Raw genomic sequence first — 17,891 nt, 5'->3', positions numbered from 1 at the left:
GGTGAGGTTGTCTTTCTAAATACTCCTATTTAAACCTCTATTACCTCCTGTTTTCTGAGTACACACTGTGAAAAGGAAGTCGGTTTGAGGGCTGTGAAAGTCCTATCTAGTGTGAGGTGTGTGCTGCTCTGTCGTGATTAACAAGGACTGGTTCACTAGTGTGACCTTCCTCAGGGAGCTACTCTGGCCTCCCTTCCCAAGGGTTAATGAGTACATTGACTTGTAGAGAAGTGGAGCTGGAAGCTTCAGCAAGGAGTGGGATTGCAGGCATCGGCAGCAGTGTGTCCTGTGCTGTAAAGCTTCAGTTTCTCCACCTCGCTCCGAGGATGGCATGGGAGTAGACAGTGCGGTCCAGTGTGCAACCGCTTGCTCAACGCGTGGCCTGCCACACAGCCTCCGGGACGGTTGCATGCCTGAGTTCCTTACCGGGCGGTTGGTTGTCCCAAAGGAGGAAAAACGCCTGCCAAAGGACTCAGAAAAGGACTTCCTTATTGATTTAAGATCGTACTTAAACGCGTATTCACTTAGAACCATTCCAGTCTCTCTCAGGACTGGGTAGAGGGCTCCCAGTGTTAGGCATGTGGGTGAACTTTAAGGTTAATGTAGCTGCTTCATTTATCAGCTACAGTAGGACTCGTGTGCTCACCATGGTATTTATCCTGATGAATTGAACGGGACCTTCAGAGCCCTGCAAACGTACATCACCTTGCGGACAAAGTGGAGAGAAACACTGGTACCTGTCTGTATGCAAGGGATTTTAAATATCTATTGCCAAGTGTACAGATAAGCTGGGTTCGTAGTTGGGCTTGTTGGCTGGCGGGGCACGTGGTGAGGGTGGTGGGCAGGGCATGATCCTTGGCATGTCGTCAGCCTAAATGAGCCAAAGCAGCAGCATCTCTCCGTGGTGGTCTGTGATGAGTTAAATGGCTAGCATGTGCTTTCCCGGGCAGCTCTGGGAAATGACTTGTTATGTTAATGATGTGTGGCCTGTTTTAATGAGGAAATAATGTACTTCTAAAATGGGAGCTTTTGGGTTCCTGGATCTAGTTTTGGTTTTCTGGAAGGTCTCAGAATTCTAGCCATCAGGAGGTTTCCTTTTACTCATTGGCTTATCCCAGTTAAACGTGTTTCTCTAAAGTGTAAAAAAATTTTTTTCATCTCTTTTGTTGCATGGTCGCTTCCTCCATCTTACTGACCAGTCAGCCCGCTCTGTTAGAAAGGCCATGCGTTACAGTACTGCCTCCTGAAGTCACAGTGGTTAGGTAGCGGCTTCATTTTTTAATTCTTGGAAAGAAGGAAGTAGAGTTACAACTCTAGTTGTAGAGTCTTTTTCTAGCATTTTATTATGGGTGAAAAGAAACTCATTGCCTTGGCTTCGTCTTGTGTTTTGTAATGGCATTCTCTTTCATAACAAGTTTTGTTGTAAATTAGGTGGGTATTTACGTGTCGGGTTGCAGTGGATTCCTAATTTGCTTCTTTCGAAGCTGACTTTATAGTAGAACAGACCACGAACAGAGTCTGTTTTTATTAGCATGCAGCAACTGCAGTTGAGGGTGATTCGGGTAATTCATTGCTTTGAACATTTCCTTCACATAGTTATAGGAGCCTAGTGTATAAAATTAGGTTTATGGACATATCCTGAAATTTAATAATTCAGCCCTATTCTCCAAACCCCCAGAGGCAGTTCTTCCCTGTCCTATGGGGTCACTGGATCAGATGGGCTTGGTGGTAGTGAGTTTGGTTTATTGCTGATTCTTAATTTTTCTTGACATTTTATCCTTTTGTACTCTCTTGTTCAGTATTTAGTATGGGCACCAAACTGATTGTGCTGTATTGTAAATAAAGTAAGCCAACGGGATGGTAAGGCTGGTCTTCGAAGGGTAGGGGCACTGCGCTGGAGTTGTGAATTAGGATGGCGTCATAAGCTTGTCTGTGTTTATTGTATGTGTGTTTGAACCTCTTAGGGATAAACACATTAGTTGAAAGATGTTTGGACCTGAAAATTGGGTATTCTGAAACCAAATGTTTCGCATTTTCAGGCAATTGGGAAGAGAAAAATAATTCTCTGAACCAATCCACTAATATTGAGGAACTTTGGAAAATCTCTCTGCTTCTTTCTAAATTTCACCCTCTGCTAACGTCAGTGTGGGTTAAATCGTCAAATCTGTTTCACAGTAAATCGATGGCACTTTGGAAAGTTCTCCTCTTCCCTTAGAGACTTCTGAGCGCCTCCTTCTGCCTTTGGTGGAAAGGCAGCCCCTGGCGGGGGGCGGGGGGAGCCTGGGAGCCTGTGATGTTCGCTTTGTTCCCACCATGGCTGGCTATGCTCTTGCTCATTTCCTCGTGGCATTTCTCCTTGGTAAAGCTTGCTAAGCCTGTTCGCTCTGTTGTGGCTGCCTCGAGGGCAAAATGAATAAGTTGCATGACTAGCCATTAATCAGGAAGCATAGACTCATCTTTCCTTCCCTCAAGATCAGACGTGCACAGGGCAGTAATTCAATATATAATTATAAATTGATAGGGGAAAGAATTGGCATTAAAACTTTTTTCTCACTCCCCCAACTTCCACCTCTTTTTTGTGTAATTCCTGTTAACTTCTGTGAAGGCTTACGGATTGAACAAACCTTCCTGAGAGATGTGTAAGGGCGGTTTTGACATGCGAGGGGTTGGGTGACTTTAAAGTTGTTAGCAGCTTAGCTCTGCTGATCCTTGCGTTTGATGCTTGAATGGAAACATGCTGCTGCGTGTTTTTGGAACCAAGTGTACCAAAGGTCAAGAGCACATTCTTAATGAAAAAGTGAAATATTTGAGCTACGCATCTGCTTCTGCATGAAAGGGTACTGCACCTTTTTCTTTTTTTTTTTACATCCCTTTCTCTTGACTTAAAAAAAAACAACACTTTTTTATCATGTTTTCAATGATAAATTAGGTCCTCATTTAACGTTTTCTACACAAATTGTTCAGCGACATCTGTGGCTTTCATGTATGTTTTTAAAACTGCTCAGATAGTATTACTCAACGCCAAATTAGGCAGGGCTTCTTAAGTTTGGTTTGAGGAATTATATACACATATTTAGTCAGCTCTGTTTTCTGCCAGGTGAGTGACTGGGTGATTTACTGAACTCTAAATCCAAGTTTCTTCATGTTTGACTTCATTATCTTCTACCCAGCAGGGTGTTGTGAAAATTGGAAGGAAGTACAGGGACTGTTTGGCATAAGATGATGCGGAGGATACACCACCACTTAGTTGACAACAGATTATTAACAGGGCAGTGGGGCTTTCGTCGATGGGAGCAATAGAGGATCAGATAGGGACACTGTATGACTGGGCTTTACATAGACAGTTGTAGCCTAACATGACAGAAGGCCTTGGTGCTGGGTGGGACTTGCTCATGATGTGATTCCGAGAGGATTAGAAAGAACAGAGTTCTGTAGAAGGGAGTTGCCTGAGCAAAGGTTGGGAAAGCCTCTGAAGGCCTGTAACATGGAGACAGAAAGGGGCTTGAATAGATCATTTCTCCTATTCCTAGTCCTCCAAAAACTTAATTCTTCCCTTAATGTCTAAAGCTGAGCCAGAGAAAACTGTGGTGTGATAAACTTTCTTGTGGCTTTATTTATATCTGGCCAACTTTTTGCCATTTTCACTTACCTAGTTCAGTGGTCGGCAACCTTTTTGTATAGAAGGGGCCGAATGGCAAATATTTTAGGTTGAGTGGGCCACCCATGGTCTCTGTGCATATTGTTTTTTGTTTTAAACAGTCCTTTACAAATATAAAATCTATTCATTTGGGGCCATGGAAAAGAAGGTTGATGTGTCAGCCCTGTGCTAAGTGAGCATGTTTCTCGTTCCCGTGATGTGTATTATTCATAAGATCTGCATGCCTTCGTATTTCGGTACAGCATCAGATGGTGCTTATTGAGTGGTCTCGGCCATTCCAAAATCGGTGCAGGAAAAAACACCCTTAGATGTAAGAACTGGCTGAGTCCTTAGACAGATTTTGAGGGTTGAACTTGGAGTTGCAGATGTTTATTGAAAACTACTAGCTTGTGCCAATGATTCTTTTAAAAAATTTTTTTTAATATTAAATCATTTTATTAGGGGCTCATACAACTCTTATCACAATCCATACATACATCCATTGTGTAAAGCACATTTGCACATTCATTGCCCTCATCATTCTCAAAACATTTGCTCTCCACTTAAGGCCCTGGCATCAGCTCCTCATTTTCCCCACCGTACCTGCTTCCCCCTCCCTCATGAACTCTTGGTAATTTATAAATTATTATTTTGTCATATCTTACACTGTCCGACATCTCCCTTCACCCACTTTTCTGTTGTCTGACCCCCAGGGAGAAGGTTATATGTAGATCCTTGTAATCGGTTCCCCCTTTTCCACCCCATTCTCCCTCCACCCTCCCGGTATCGCCACTCTTACCACTGGACCTGAAGGGATCATCTGTCCTGGATTCCCTGTGTTTCCAAATACCTGTACCAGTGTACATCCTCTGGTCTAGCCTGTTTTGTAAGGTAGAATTGGGATCACGATAGTGGGGAGGGAGAGGAAGCATTTAGGAACTAGAGGAAAGTTGTATGTTTCATAGTTGCTACACTGCACCCTGACTGGCTCGTCTCCTCCCTGCGACCCTTCTGTAAAGGGATGTCCAGTTTCCTGCAAATGGACTTTGGGTCTCTACTTTGTACTCCCCCTTATTTACAGTGTTATGAATTTTTGTTCTGAGGATGCCTAATACCTGATCCCTTTGACACCTCATGATCACACAGGCTGGTGTGCTTCTTCCATGTGGGCTTTGTTTGTTCTGAGATAGCTGGCCGCTTGTTTACCTTCAATCCTTTAAGACCCCAGACGCTGTATCTTTTGATAGCCGGGCACCATCAACCTTCTTCACCTATACCAATGATTCTTAATGGGGCTTGATTTAGGAGCCCTCTGAACATGAACATTCGGTCATGTCTGGAGATTTTAGTTGTCACAGTATCAGGTGTGCAAGGCGACCAGGTGTGCTACTAAACATTTCATGATGCACTGGAAGCTTTGCCTTAATCTCAACAAAGAAAGATTTGCTTAACAACGTTAATAGTGGCAAGAGGGAGAAACCCTAGCCTATACAATGGTCTTCATTCCTTGTCTACTTTGTCTACCTTTGCTTCATTGTAGACCTGCAAGTTTGGAAGTGTTCAAATTGTAGGGTTCCAGACAATAGTTTGATTGTTTGGAGTGTTTGCATGATCACCCTGTCTTTGGTTGTGCCAGTCCTTTAAGTACCCTACCCCCAACCTACCATCCTCAGCACTCGGGTCATTTGCTTCCTCAGAGCTCCTTCATCTTGTGACTCTTGTTTTCACAGCAATAAATACATTCCTACTTTTCTGTCCTGTGGTCATGCATCGTGAAAGTGGCGCTGGAGTTTGATAACTGTTTTCTAGCGATATCTTCTGTGGAAGAAGCTTTTTTGTGATGACCCCAATTAGTGACCATTGATCCTTTGCGTAGACATCTGGGCTTGGTTTTTAAATCCTTCAGCAAGTGACATATTTATTTCCACATCAAGTGACTTAAAGTTAGATGGGGAAAATGCAGAAATTATTTACATTTCATGTTGGTGCTATGAGAGTATACAATTTAGCATCTGTTAAGATGAGATTTTTTCTTCTTCATAAAAGCATCCCTCTGCTATAGCCTATGCAAGTAGGCAGCCAAGGATTCTATGGAGGAGGAGGAAGATGTCACTTACATACTTCCTTTCTGCTCTGGGCTTGTCTTTGTACACGCACACACACCATGGGAGGCAAATATTACTATAAATTTAGGTGTACATATAAGCTGAAGTTTATAAGATAAATAACTTGCCAAGGAACATACAAGGGTGAATCAAAAAGTATTGCTCCTGGGTTTCTAGTTAATGCATGCCTGGGTTTATTCCAAACAATGTAGGTTTAAGTCATGTCTGCGATCAGTGAATGTATGTAGACAAGTTGTCTCTGTAAAACACTTCAAAGAAAGATTGAATCAAAGCAGTGGTTTCCATGGGGGCCTACACCAGCTCACAGCGGCTCAGAAGGTGATGGCTGCTTTTTGAATTCCAAAAAGGTAGTCTTGATGGAGTTTCTTGAAAGACACAGGGGTGTGCATGGGGAGTAGTGAGGAAGAGAACCGCATTGGTGAGAAAAAGACTAGGAAGGCTGCCCAAGAAACGTTTTCCATCATGACCATGCACCAGCTCATTCTTCAAGGGTAGCAAGGACCGTCTTAGGGGAATTTCATCAAAAAACCTTCCACAATCCACCTTCAAACTAATTTTTACTCCTCAGACTTCAGTTTGAGTAGTTTGAGGATCTAAAGTTGCCATATTGATACAGTGTAAATAGAATGCTGAATCCAGGAAAGTTGGGTGGAAGGAAACACAGCCTTCAGAAGCGATGATGTATACGTATATCAAGAAACTATGAATGGGCTTCAAAAAGCTCATGGAAAATAGTGTTGTCAGGTATTGGAATTTTTCAATGCACCTTTTGGAAACTCCCTGGTAGCTTTGAATTTTGATATTTTAATAAAGGTTTCTGTGCTTTTGCAATATTTCCGTAAACAGTACCTTTGTGTAGCTACATGTCCAAATGTGTAGTACGTTTAACAGCCGAGAAATGAAGCTGGTTGAGGAAGAACATGGTGACGAGGTGGAGTCTTTTACCGGAGAAAAGAAGAGGATAGGCGGCACATGAACGGAAAATGGATTTTGAATTGAGAATAGATTGGGATAACGATTCAGAGAAATGCTGCCTATATTCATTCTTGGCTGGAATGAGCTGAGTTTTGGTAGTGTCCTCGTAAGTTTTCATGTGGACTGATTCCTAATGTACCTTAATCTTGTAACTTTATAAATACCACTTAGAAAACCATATAAACTAGGTTAACTTAACCACTAGACAGATGACTGTTTTCCTTCTTAACATCAGTGAAAAGGTACAATCAGCTGGTGTGGTTACTGGCGTGCTATATTACAGATTTATGCATATATGATACAAAATGTGATGGAGTATTTAATCTGCTATTAAATGCCAGAACTGGTGGATAGCTCTGAAAACCATTTCTTTGCAGATTCTGTTTAGGAAGCTAGAAGTCTGAATGGTGAGCATTGGCTCTAGGAGAAGGTTTTCATTTTCTGTTTGCTCTGGAGAGGAGCCCTGGTGTCCTTTCGAAACCACCAGCAGCTCTGAGGGTGAAAGGCTGGGACCCTCACAGGGCAATTCTACCCTGTCTTGTGAGATTGCTATGAGTCAGTATTGACTCCATGGCAGTGAGTTGTTTTGAGTCTGTGTTATTGGTTGGTTGGTTTGTTGACGCTGGAAAAGATTCTTGTCTCTTCTTGTGACTTGGCTCTTTTTTTTCTTTCTTCCCCCTGCTTCCTTCCTTATGTAGTCTTTTGTATTTCAAAGGAGATTGGCTCAACAGGTAACCTATCTAAATCTTGCCTCATCAACATTAGACTGCCCATTCCCAAATGGGATTGTAGCTACAGGCTACAATTGTAGCTATAATTCACATTTTTGGGAGACACAATTCAACTCATAATGATATTGAAACTTAAAAATAACTGGAACCTCCCAATGGCAGTGTTAAGTTCCTATGGTAATTGTTTTGAAGAAAAGATATGCTTACAACCATGTCTTCTGTTTTGCACAAAGAAGGTGCTGACCTTGGCCAGTTTGTCTCTGCTGGAATTGTTTTTAAAAGTGAGCCCTTAAAGGGCAAATATGTGCTGCTCTTGAAGCTACGATGTCTTAAGGGGCAGACCAGTGTTTTAGATAGGAAGTTCTGAGTAAACCTGCACCATGTAAATAGCACCATCCACACTCTAAGTTTCTTCTAAAGCAAATCCCTTCAAATTTACGCAGTACCCCATTGCCTTGACCTGGGAAACTCCGGCTGTGTGACGCGTTGTCATTGCCTCGCCTGGGTTGCACAGATCAGTAGAATGAGCCGTTTTATTTAGCTTTGTTTCCTTGCTGTGTGGGTGGAAACCAGAAGTGTTCAACACACGGGCATTTGTTTTGAGTGGGGGTAGCTGCCCCTGAGCCCATTCTAACTCATAGCCCCATTGTGTTGAGCAGAACGCCTTCAAATCATTAACCTTTGCGGAATAATTGGATAGTTATGGTTAGAGCCAACCAGGGAACTTTGATGTATTTGCTACTACTTGGTAAAGAGAGATTTTATTATTGGTAATACCTCAGGACAGACTGACTTTGCCATTTTACCTGACAGCATGTGTGAAGAGTCCACAGGTTGAGGCTGTGTTAGGCAGGGTTCTCTAGAGAAACAAAAACCAGGACACTTATGATTTTGTGTGTTTGTGTGTGTGGATAGATTTATATAGCGAGAAGGAACACACCAGGCAATTACCTAGTCCACACAGCAGGACAGAGGGCAAAGTTCAACTCCGTATCCTGAAGGTCCAAGGTCGAGCAAGCAGACATCAGAATCTACCTTCTGGCAAGACAGCAGAGTGGCCAGCTGGCTGCAGACAGACAGGGTGGGGCTGAGCAGAGAGCCCAGTGAAGCAGGTCCCTGTGGGGCCTCGCACTCTAGGGATGCCTGTCAAGGCAACAGGATCCAGGGGTGGGCTCAACCCACAGTTAGCATCGCTTACACAGGGCTAAGGCAAGGACTAGCTCAGGCGGCAGTTCACTGGTCCCATCACCAGAGAGAAGGTAAGAGGGAGGCCAGCCTGGAAGGCCATTTATCTGGGTCATTGCCATTCAAGCTGTGACCTAATTAAACGCCACCCCCATGTTCCTGCAGAACCTTAGTTGCACAATAAACCTAATGATCACAGATGGGAAACAATTACTCTTAGATTAGAACTTTATTTTGTCTGTGGGTATTTTACTGGCCTTGTCTCTGTGAGTTTAATTTTGGGTTAGAAGCTATCTCATTTTACCCCTCCAAAATATCCTTAACCTAATCTTGCAGGTTTGAATTTTGAGAAAAATAGTTCACTCTTCCGGTATGGAGCCTCTCAAGTTGAACATATGGGGAACATAATTTTAGCAATGATTTCAGAACCTTATAGTAAGTATTGCTCTATCAGAAGAATGGGGCCCTGCAATTTCAACCCACTACCTTTTCCTAATCGATACTTTTTTCTACAACTCCGTGTCTCCCATAGCTAAAATGATAACTTATATACTCTTAATTTTTAGATCACAGGTTTTCAGATCCAGAGAGAGTAAATTACAAATTTGAGAGTGGCACTTGGTAAGTACTTAATTCCATATTGGGATGTTAAATCCTTCTTACATTTTAGTAACCACTTGACATTGTGATGAGCGAAAAAGCATTTCAAATGTACGCATTAAATATGAGGGAACCTTTCTTAATTCCAGTATGGCATGTGGAATAATCTAAGTAGCGCCATCGTTAATGAAAGACACAGGTAAAGACTAGGAACTAAGATGACCTAACTTTGCCTGGTGGTCTCTGAATCGCCTACTGACGTGTTTCCTGTACTGACCAGTGAGGCACGTTTTTAAGGCTGATTTAAACAGCAGCGTGGTAAGGATGGTGGGAAGTGCCCTTGGTGTGACCACTAATAACCGGTTTCTATTTAAAGAACGTGTTGTACTCACTCACGTGTGACCCGAGTTGGTGTTTCCCCTTTTGTGTCCAAGTTTTAGCCCATGTTTGGGTCTGTCGTTCTGTGGTCTCGTTGACTAGCCCATCCTTGCACACTCAGAATGCCCAGTGGGAGGAACAACCTCCAGCCGACAAGAGTTGACAAGGTTTTAGCCGGGGTAGTTTTAAGCCTGTGCTGTCAGCCCCGCTTAGAGGAAATAGGCGAGGAGGAGTGTGCAGGGGTGGTATCTCTGTGATCCCAGACAGACCTGTTTGAATTTCTAAATCACAGCAATAAGTTGCCCCATGAGATTGTCACAGGTGCCTGAAGTGAACAAACTTTTGACAACGTTGCCTGTAGAATGACTTCGAGGCTTATTTAGTCGCGGAGAAAGTGAATCATTAGGAAATCTCCTAGGAGTGCTGAAAAATCCAAACATGGGAGGACTAAAACATCAAGCGATGTCAAAATATGTAATAGGTGATTTGCAAATGACTCATTCAGGTGTGGGGACATCCAAGCATTTCCATAAACACTCTGTAAGGACTTCCCTGATGGCTCCCTACCTTGACAGGGACTGCGAAGGCCCATCTCTGACCTCATGAGCACATTCCTGATGGAGTTAATTACTGGCTCTATGCCGTTCCTCAGTTTTCCCTAGAAATTGAATTTAAACCTCCTTCGTGCCAGATCTTGAGGATAAATTTGACCCTGTTCTCGGCTCTGGGAAAGTTAGGCTATGAGATCATTCTTTCCCGTGAATTGGGAAACCTGCGTGGTTGTGAGGTTGTAGCAGCTCCTTGTTGAGCGAGTGGTTTGGGGGTGAGCTAGATGTGTTGCTCCTGCACGGTGCCACCTTCCCCTGGTAAACCACCTAGTGATTGGGTCGCTAGGGACTGGAACCTACTCCGTGGCAAGTGGATAGTGAGCCGTGTCCATAGGTTTTTGAGTTGATGAAGTGGGTACGCCAGTGTTTGTCGACCTGGACCCCGAGCAACTCAAACTTGGGCGTGTGCTAGGTGCATTGACTTGCTCTGCGGGGAGGGTGTCCCACTTGCTAGCATTCCTGGCGCAACGTGAAGTTCTGCTTGCTTCACAGCAGCAAGATGGAGCTAATTGATGACAACACCGTGGTCCGGGCACGAGGGTTACCATGGCAGTCTTCGGATCAAGACATCGCAAGATTCTTCAAAGGACTCAATATTGCCAAGTGGGTTTTCTTCTCTCTTACTCTTCTTGCAGTGATCCTGGAGGAGGGAGAAGGGGTTTCCGAACACTTTCTGCCACCTTACCTTCTTTCCTGCCTCTCATTGTTTCATCGTTTCCAAAGGGGAGGTGCCGCACTCTGCCTGAATGCTCAGGGTAGAAGGAATGGCGAAGCTCTGGTTAGGTTTGTGAGTGAAGAACACCGAGACCTGGCATTGCAGAGGCACAAGCATCACATGGGCACCCGGTACATTGAGGTATGCCCTCAGCCTCCCCTGCTTGACCCCGCGAACGAGGACTTGCAGATGATGACATGCTCAGAAACCTGTGTGTTCCAATTCCCTTTTCTTCCCTTAGGTTTATAAAGCGACGGGCGAGGATTTTCTTAAAATTGCTGGTGGTGAGTGCCTTTTGTGTCGTAAGAACAGAAGTGGAAGATTATCCACCTACAGCAAGGATAGATAAATACAGCCATGGCAGTTTTGTTTCCCAACCAGACATTGGAGAAAGAGAACTCCAATAGTGTCAGAGTGTGATGATGTAGAACATTTGCCCCCAAGCTGGGAGTCAACCTGGCACATTTCAATCGCCATTTAAAACAGTGTTACAAAAAGGAAAGGAGCAGTGCAGACAGTGTGCAGGAGTAAGCAGGCTGAGCTGAGCTGTGGCAGTAGACTGGGCTTTGGTGACTTGCAGGGGGATTGTTGGGTCAGGAAGCTTCACCAAGGAAATCAGACGCAACATGCTGTTTCTGAAACAACCTTGCCATACACCTACAGCCAGTAAGGTCAGGTCTTTATCAGGAACTAAAGGCTGATTGAGCTCCACCATATTCGCACATTCGAGAAGACCTCCTAGTACTGTAAGACCTTCCCCTGGGGGCTCCCACTTCTTGGTGCACCTGCAGATTACGAGCCTCAGAACAAGGGTGGGGAAGTCCTTACCTGCAGTGAGGCTTCGGGCCAGAATTCAAAGCTCATCCATCACCAGAGGGTCAGCTACCAGGTAAAGGCTAGAAGCCAGGTGGGACTGGCCAGAGACACCTACATGGAAGACTCATGCCCACTTACCCCTCCTTTGCAAGACTAGCTCTCTCTGCCCAGTGTCCACAAGTAATTCCTTTCTGGCTGTGGAGGGGAAAGAGACACGTAGACATAAGCAGATGTTATGTCGCCAAATACCTGCGTTTACTACATAGCAGCTCTATAGAAAATGTTTTACATTGACAGAAAGTTGATAAATGTGGAACCTGCCTGCTGAGTTTGGGGGGGGGGGGTGGTCATCATTATACCTTCCCTGTACTTCAGCATGTGAACTAATTCAAGGAAATGGAAGCAAAAGCCACCAAAGTATGGATGAATCTGATTCTCTTAGTTTATGGAGGAGCTAATTTTGTCCTCATTTTATAAATGAGGAAATTACGGCGCAGAGGTTAAACTTGACTAAGTTCATTCCTAGTAATGGTGCAAAGGAGATTGGACCCAGTCGTTCTGACTCTAGGACCCGTGCTTTTAACCCCTGCAGTGACTTAGGAAAATATGGCTGGTCCAGACAGCTTGCTAAATTTTAGCTGTGTTTTGAAAAGTTTTGTTTTCGATTATAGAGTGTGTGTGTGTGTGTGTGTGTGTGTGTGTGTGTGTGAAAATTCTAGAATCTAGCTGGGTGTGATTTGGTAAAATTGGTGTTTTCACAGGCTTAGCCATGTTTAATTTGATAAAAATGGACATGTTCATGACATTTCTGTTGTCTAGGAACATCCAACGAGGTGGCCCAGTTTCTCTCCAAGGAAAATCAAGTGATTGTTCGAATGCGGGGCCTGCCCTTCACGGCCACAGCGGAGGAAGTGGTGGCTTTCTTTGGACAGCATTGCCCCATCACTGGGGGGAAAGAAGGCATCCTCTTTGTAACCTACCCAGACGGGAGGCCCACGGGGGATGCCTTTGTCCTGTTTGCCTGTGAGGAATATGCGCAGAACGCATTGAGGAAACATAAGGACTTGCTGGGTAAAAGATACATTGAACTCTTCAGGAGCACAGCGGCTGAAGTCCAGCAGGTTGGTTTGTAAAAGCATGGTGATGGCTTTGCTTCTCTTTCTGTTCTTTTAATCTGGAAACGGGATTATTCACTGTGGTAAAATTCGGAAAACATGAGAAGTACGTGTAAAAAACAAACTACTTTCATAGCCTGAAGCTAGCCACTATTCGTTGTTTACACTAAGAAAAATTCCAAGGATTTCTTCTGTATTTGGAATACTACTGTAATGTGTATCTTGCTTAAAAGTACATCCACTTTAAAAATTTTTCGTCTTTAATAATTCCTGACTAGATACAAAATCGGGAGATAGATGAGGCTCTACTTCGGAAAGAGTTACTGTCTTAGAAACCCAGGGGAAGCTTTCGACCCTGTTCTACAGTCACTTTGATTCAGAATTGACTACAGCAAGGAGTGTCTATACGGTGCATGTGAAAGCTATCTAGAGCCACCTCTAGCATGCATTTCACTTATCCTACAGTATAAGACATTCCTACATAAACGTGCTTATAAATCTTCTCTGACTAGATTCTTTAGAATAGCTTCTGAGGTGTGTGCTTTCAAAGTATTTACTAATCTCTTGCCAAACTTATTTTTAAAATTGGTTGCTCGATTTCATGTGCTGCTGGTAAACCCTTTGGGTCCTGTTCTGACTAGCTTTTAGAATTTAGTTTTAAGGCATAAGATGGGGGTTAATAGCGTCTCTAACATGTACTAGTAATAAGACCCAGGTATGGAAATCCCTTAAGAAAAGTAAAATTTCAATTTCAGTTTTTTTTTTATTTAAGTTTTTAAATGGAAGAAATTTAGTGGAAATTTTCACTTAAAATGTGCTGCCCCGGTGCCTTAGGTACAGTCAGTTTGCCCATCATGTGTGCTGCATAATTCAGATATGACTCTCTCACACTATCATTCTACCCTCCGGACTGATTTAAAAAGTATTGAATTAGTCATAGGTTCTACCACTGTGTTTTTTTAACAAATAATTTTATTTAATAAATACGTGGGCTTCTAATTCAGTCCGAGCACTACAAGGTTGACCATTTCTTGTTGTGGATTTATCTAGAATGCATTAATTTTTCCTCCTGGTGTTTATTCTTTTTCTGTGTTGTTTGGATAATCTATAAAACTCTTCCTGTCTGTTAGTCTTGACATTTTTTGGATTGGGGTGTGTGGTGTGTGTGTGTGTGTGTCTTTTTGGGGGGGTGTCGTTTTTTCACATGGCTTTTAGATACATAGGGTGTGATTGTTTAGGACACATTTTTGGGAGGGGTTAATTCTGTATTTTCCATTTTATTGAATGGATAAACACTAAGGAATATAGTGATAATTTATTCAGTGAGCTGGAGAACACAGCACTTTGAACTGCCTGATGTGCTTTAAATTTAAAAGAGGACAAAAGTGAACCAGAGCCTTATCATCGTTTTCCTTAGAAGCAGTGCTTTCTTTAGTGTATACCTAACTGACCACATACTTAGCCCTGGTGGCATAGTGGTTATGCATTGGGCGGTGAACTGCATGGTCCACAGTTCAAAACTGCCAGCACCTCTGTGGGAGAAAAACTGGGCTTTCTACACCCATAAACAGTTACCGTTTCAGAAACCCCCCAGTACGAGTCACTATGAGTCAGCATTGACTCCATAGCAGCGAGGATTTTAAATTTTATTTATCTAGTACCTGGCTTTAGGACAATTCACTCTCATGAATGAAAAAACAACAACAAAAAACTCACTTCCATCGAGTCAATTCCAACTCAGCAATCCATTGGGATAGAGTGAGTAGAGCTGGGCCTTTGGGTTTCCAAGTCTGTGAATCTTTACAGGCGCACAAAGCCTCATCTTTCTCTGGAAGAGCAGCTCGTAGGTTTGAAATGCTGACCTTGTAGTTAGCAGCCCAGCGCATAACCCACTATGCCTTCAAGGATTCTTATAAATCTAAAAAAAATAAAAGCGTTTTGTCTTGTAGTTCATCACCACCACCACCCCCCACAGTTTTCTATTAATTATCCTATATCTGCTTTGTATCCTTATCCACGTACACTTTATTCTGATGTAACTCGTAATCGTTGTTAGGCTTGTGGCAGTTTTACTACAGCATTCTTTTCCTGTTTCTTTGGTCTGGGGGTTAACTTGGAAGGGCATATTAAGGAGAACACTGTATATTACCTGAAATGAAATCTGATTGCTTCAATAATGTACATTTAGTGATAGTACAGATTTTTTTTGAAGTTGTAATCTTTTTTTTATTTTATTTTTAAACTATTTTATTAGGAGCTCATACAACTCTTATCACAATCCATACATACATCAATTGTGTAAAGCACATCTGTACATTCATCATTTTCTTTTTTTTTAAACGTTTTATTAGGGGCTCATACAACTCTTATTACAGTTCATACATAACATACATCAGTTGTATAAAGCACATCTGTACAGTCTTTGCCCTAATCATTTTTTTCTCTTCTTTTTTTTACATTTTATTAGGGACTCATACAACTCTTATCACAATCCATACATATACATACATCAATTGTATAAAACACATCCATACATTCCCTGCCCCAATCATTCTCAAAGCATTTGCTCTCCACTTAAGCCCTTTGCATCAGGTCCTCTTTTTTTTTTCCCCTCCCTTCCCGCTCCCCCCTCCCGAAGTTGTAATCTTTAAGGGAACTTCTTCCAAGGCCGGAGGGGTTACATTTGTCCATCCAGGTAGGCAGATCCACCATCTAAGCTAACTCTTCTGTGCCTATTGTATTGGGTCTCAAGTATTGAAAGTGGATGTCCTGCTGAAAAGCATGAACACCTGTCTTCATCAGTATGTCTCTGATATATGTTCATGGATAACCTGGGGATCTTGTTATAAATGCAGGACTGGATTTAAGCAAGTCTGCCTGAGAGCTTGCATTTCTGACAGGTTTCCAGGTCAACCTATGTTGGACTATAGGGTTCCTTGGCGTAATGAGACTATAAGTCATTTCTGTTTTGCTTTGAGCACAGGTGCTGAATCGATTCTCCTCGGCCCCTCTCATCCCACTTCCAACCCCGCCCATTATTCCAGTACTACCTCAGCAATTTGTGCCTCCTACAAATGTCAGAGACTGTGTACGCCTTCGGGGTCTTCCCTATGCAGCCACCATTGAGGACATCCTGGACTTCCTGGGGGAATTCTCCACAGATATTCGAACTCATGGGGTCCACATGGTATTGAATCATCAGGTAAGTCTTTTATTAGAACTTAATCTGACTATCAAAGGGTCTCAGAATATTTTTTTTTAAGCAAAAGTACGTATTGGGACCCTTCAAATGAAAGATTGAATTATCAATGAAAGAAGGCTTTAGAGAATCTTAACATTCAAGTGCAGCTCTGATTTCTTTGTCACATGTGTGACATGTGACAGACACACGTGTCAGACAGGCGTCACACATCTACATCAGTCTGTAAAACATTTTCCCATCACAACTACTCAACCCTGCGATCCTGTGAAAGCAATCTTAGATGATACCTAGTTAGAGATGATCATGTCAATTGTATAGACTAGCTGAAATCTATGAATTCCTTATAAACTTATTGAGGACTTATAGCTGCCTCATTGAGAGCAATATGTGAAACATGGGCATTCATATCTATTAATGATTGGGGTTTTAAACAGGGGGGACCCTTAGCGATTTTTTATGCCGGCATGGTAGTAGTTCACTTTGTAACTATTTGATTTCACTTGCCAAGTAGAACTTAACACATTAGTTACTCAATATTTTTTCCACCATTTTGTGTTATCGTAAACAGAAAAGCATTCTAGAACTCTTAAAGCTCATTAATTCTCATGAAAACTTTGAAACTACTGAAAGCAAAATTATGTTACTTTTTGAAAACCGGATGTTTTCTGAACATTTTGGGTTAAATAAAACTAAAGGTTGGGGACATTGTGTTCCAGTGTCTAATTTCTGACCGGTTACTCGGAGTTTTGTTCACATTCACAACCACAGTGTGTCGCATCCCGTGGGAAAAGCACCTAGCACTGCTACAAGGAATCAGAAAGTAGTATTTACTGGCCTTGTCTACACAACACGGGCACGTTCTACCTCTGATGTCAGTACTGCACTGAACAACTTTTCTTGTAACTAGTTACCCTTTCAGTTTGCTCCATGACTAATAGTCGTTCCCCCATAATTCCTTGTTGAACCAAATTCCTTGTAACCCAAGAGCACTCTGATTAACAACCGCAGGCACAGTTTCCTCTCATTTACCCACACGACCTACTGGGATTGCACTCGGGAGACAGGCCTCTTGGATGACAGTGGGGCTCTTAGCTGTTAGATTTCTATCTTGTACTGGGTTTGTTGCTAATTTGCCTGATGATGGTAGCTCTTATGGTAACTTGCATGGTAATAATTTGGATAAATGGTCCTTCGGAATCATAAAGGAAACCACCTAACAAAAAGGCAATCCTAGAAATCGGTGTTGCTCTCTCCCCTGAAACAAATGGTCATGCTGAGTAAAACGGAGATGCCTGGAGCGTCCTGGTTCTCTAGAGCAGACATCTGTAGGCTGGGTTTTCAGTCGAGGGTTACTTGGCAAGCTGTTTATTGTTTGCAGAGGACATATCTGCATCGGTACTGTTTCGCCAGAGTTAGAAAACTTCCCAAGCAAGGCTGATGTGGCCTCCCTGTTCTGCTGGTCCCAACTCCTTCCACTCTTTCCTCGCGGCTGCCCAGCCCCAGTCCTTCCTTGGCTCGGGGATGAGGGCAAAGTAAATGGGTCGCTGCAGCAAGGTGTTCCACAGTTTCACGTAGGAGGATATGCAAAGCCCTGGTGCTGGCTCTGCTTCTAACTTGTCTCCGTGGAGTGAGATTAAGTCAGATTTTTCGGAAGGATAAAAACCCAATATACAATCCTATACTTGGAAACCGCAGTGACAAGGGGACCCTTTCAGAATCATGTACATCTGATACGAATGAAAAGAAACCCAAAAGGCTCAGTTTCAGCTATGAGCTCTCAAAACTGTTTCCTCAAGGTTTTGT

General features: G+C 42.9%; 1 protein-coding gene across 1 annotated transcript in view; it reads left to right on the top strand.

Annotated features, from left to right (window-relative positions):
- Positions 1 to 17,891, top strand: part of ESRP1 (epithelial splicing regulatory protein 1) — a 62,739-nt gene that overhangs the window by 8,962 nt on the left and 35,886 nt on the right. Inside the window, exons 5-11 of the mRNA XM_075550826.1 lie at positions 8,991 to 9,089; positions 9,221 to 9,275; positions 10,733 to 10,843; positions 10,964 to 11,096; positions 11,197 to 11,239; positions 12,591 to 12,892; positions 15,870 to 16,088. Of these exons, the coding sequence (XP_075406941.1) occupies positions 8,991 to 9,089; positions 9,221 to 9,275; positions 10,733 to 10,843; positions 10,964 to 11,096; positions 11,197 to 11,239; positions 12,591 to 12,892; positions 15,870 to 16,088 (962 nt within the window). The remainder of the gene's footprint in view (positions 1 to 8,990; positions 9,090 to 9,220; positions 9,276 to 10,732; positions 10,844 to 10,963; positions 11,097 to 11,196; positions 11,240 to 12,590; positions 12,893 to 15,869; positions 16,089 to 17,891) is intronic.

The sequence above is a fragment of the Tenrec ecaudatus genome, chromosome 5 (genome assembly GCF_050624435.1).
Source record: "Tenrec ecaudatus isolate mTenEca1 chromosome 5, mTenEca1.hap1, whole genome shotgun sequence".
Classification (NCBI taxonomy): domain Eukaryota; kingdom Metazoa; phylum Chordata; class Mammalia; order Afrosoricida; family Tenrecidae; genus Tenrec; species Tenrec ecaudatus.
This window is presented reverse-complemented; position numbering and strand designations above follow the sequence as displayed.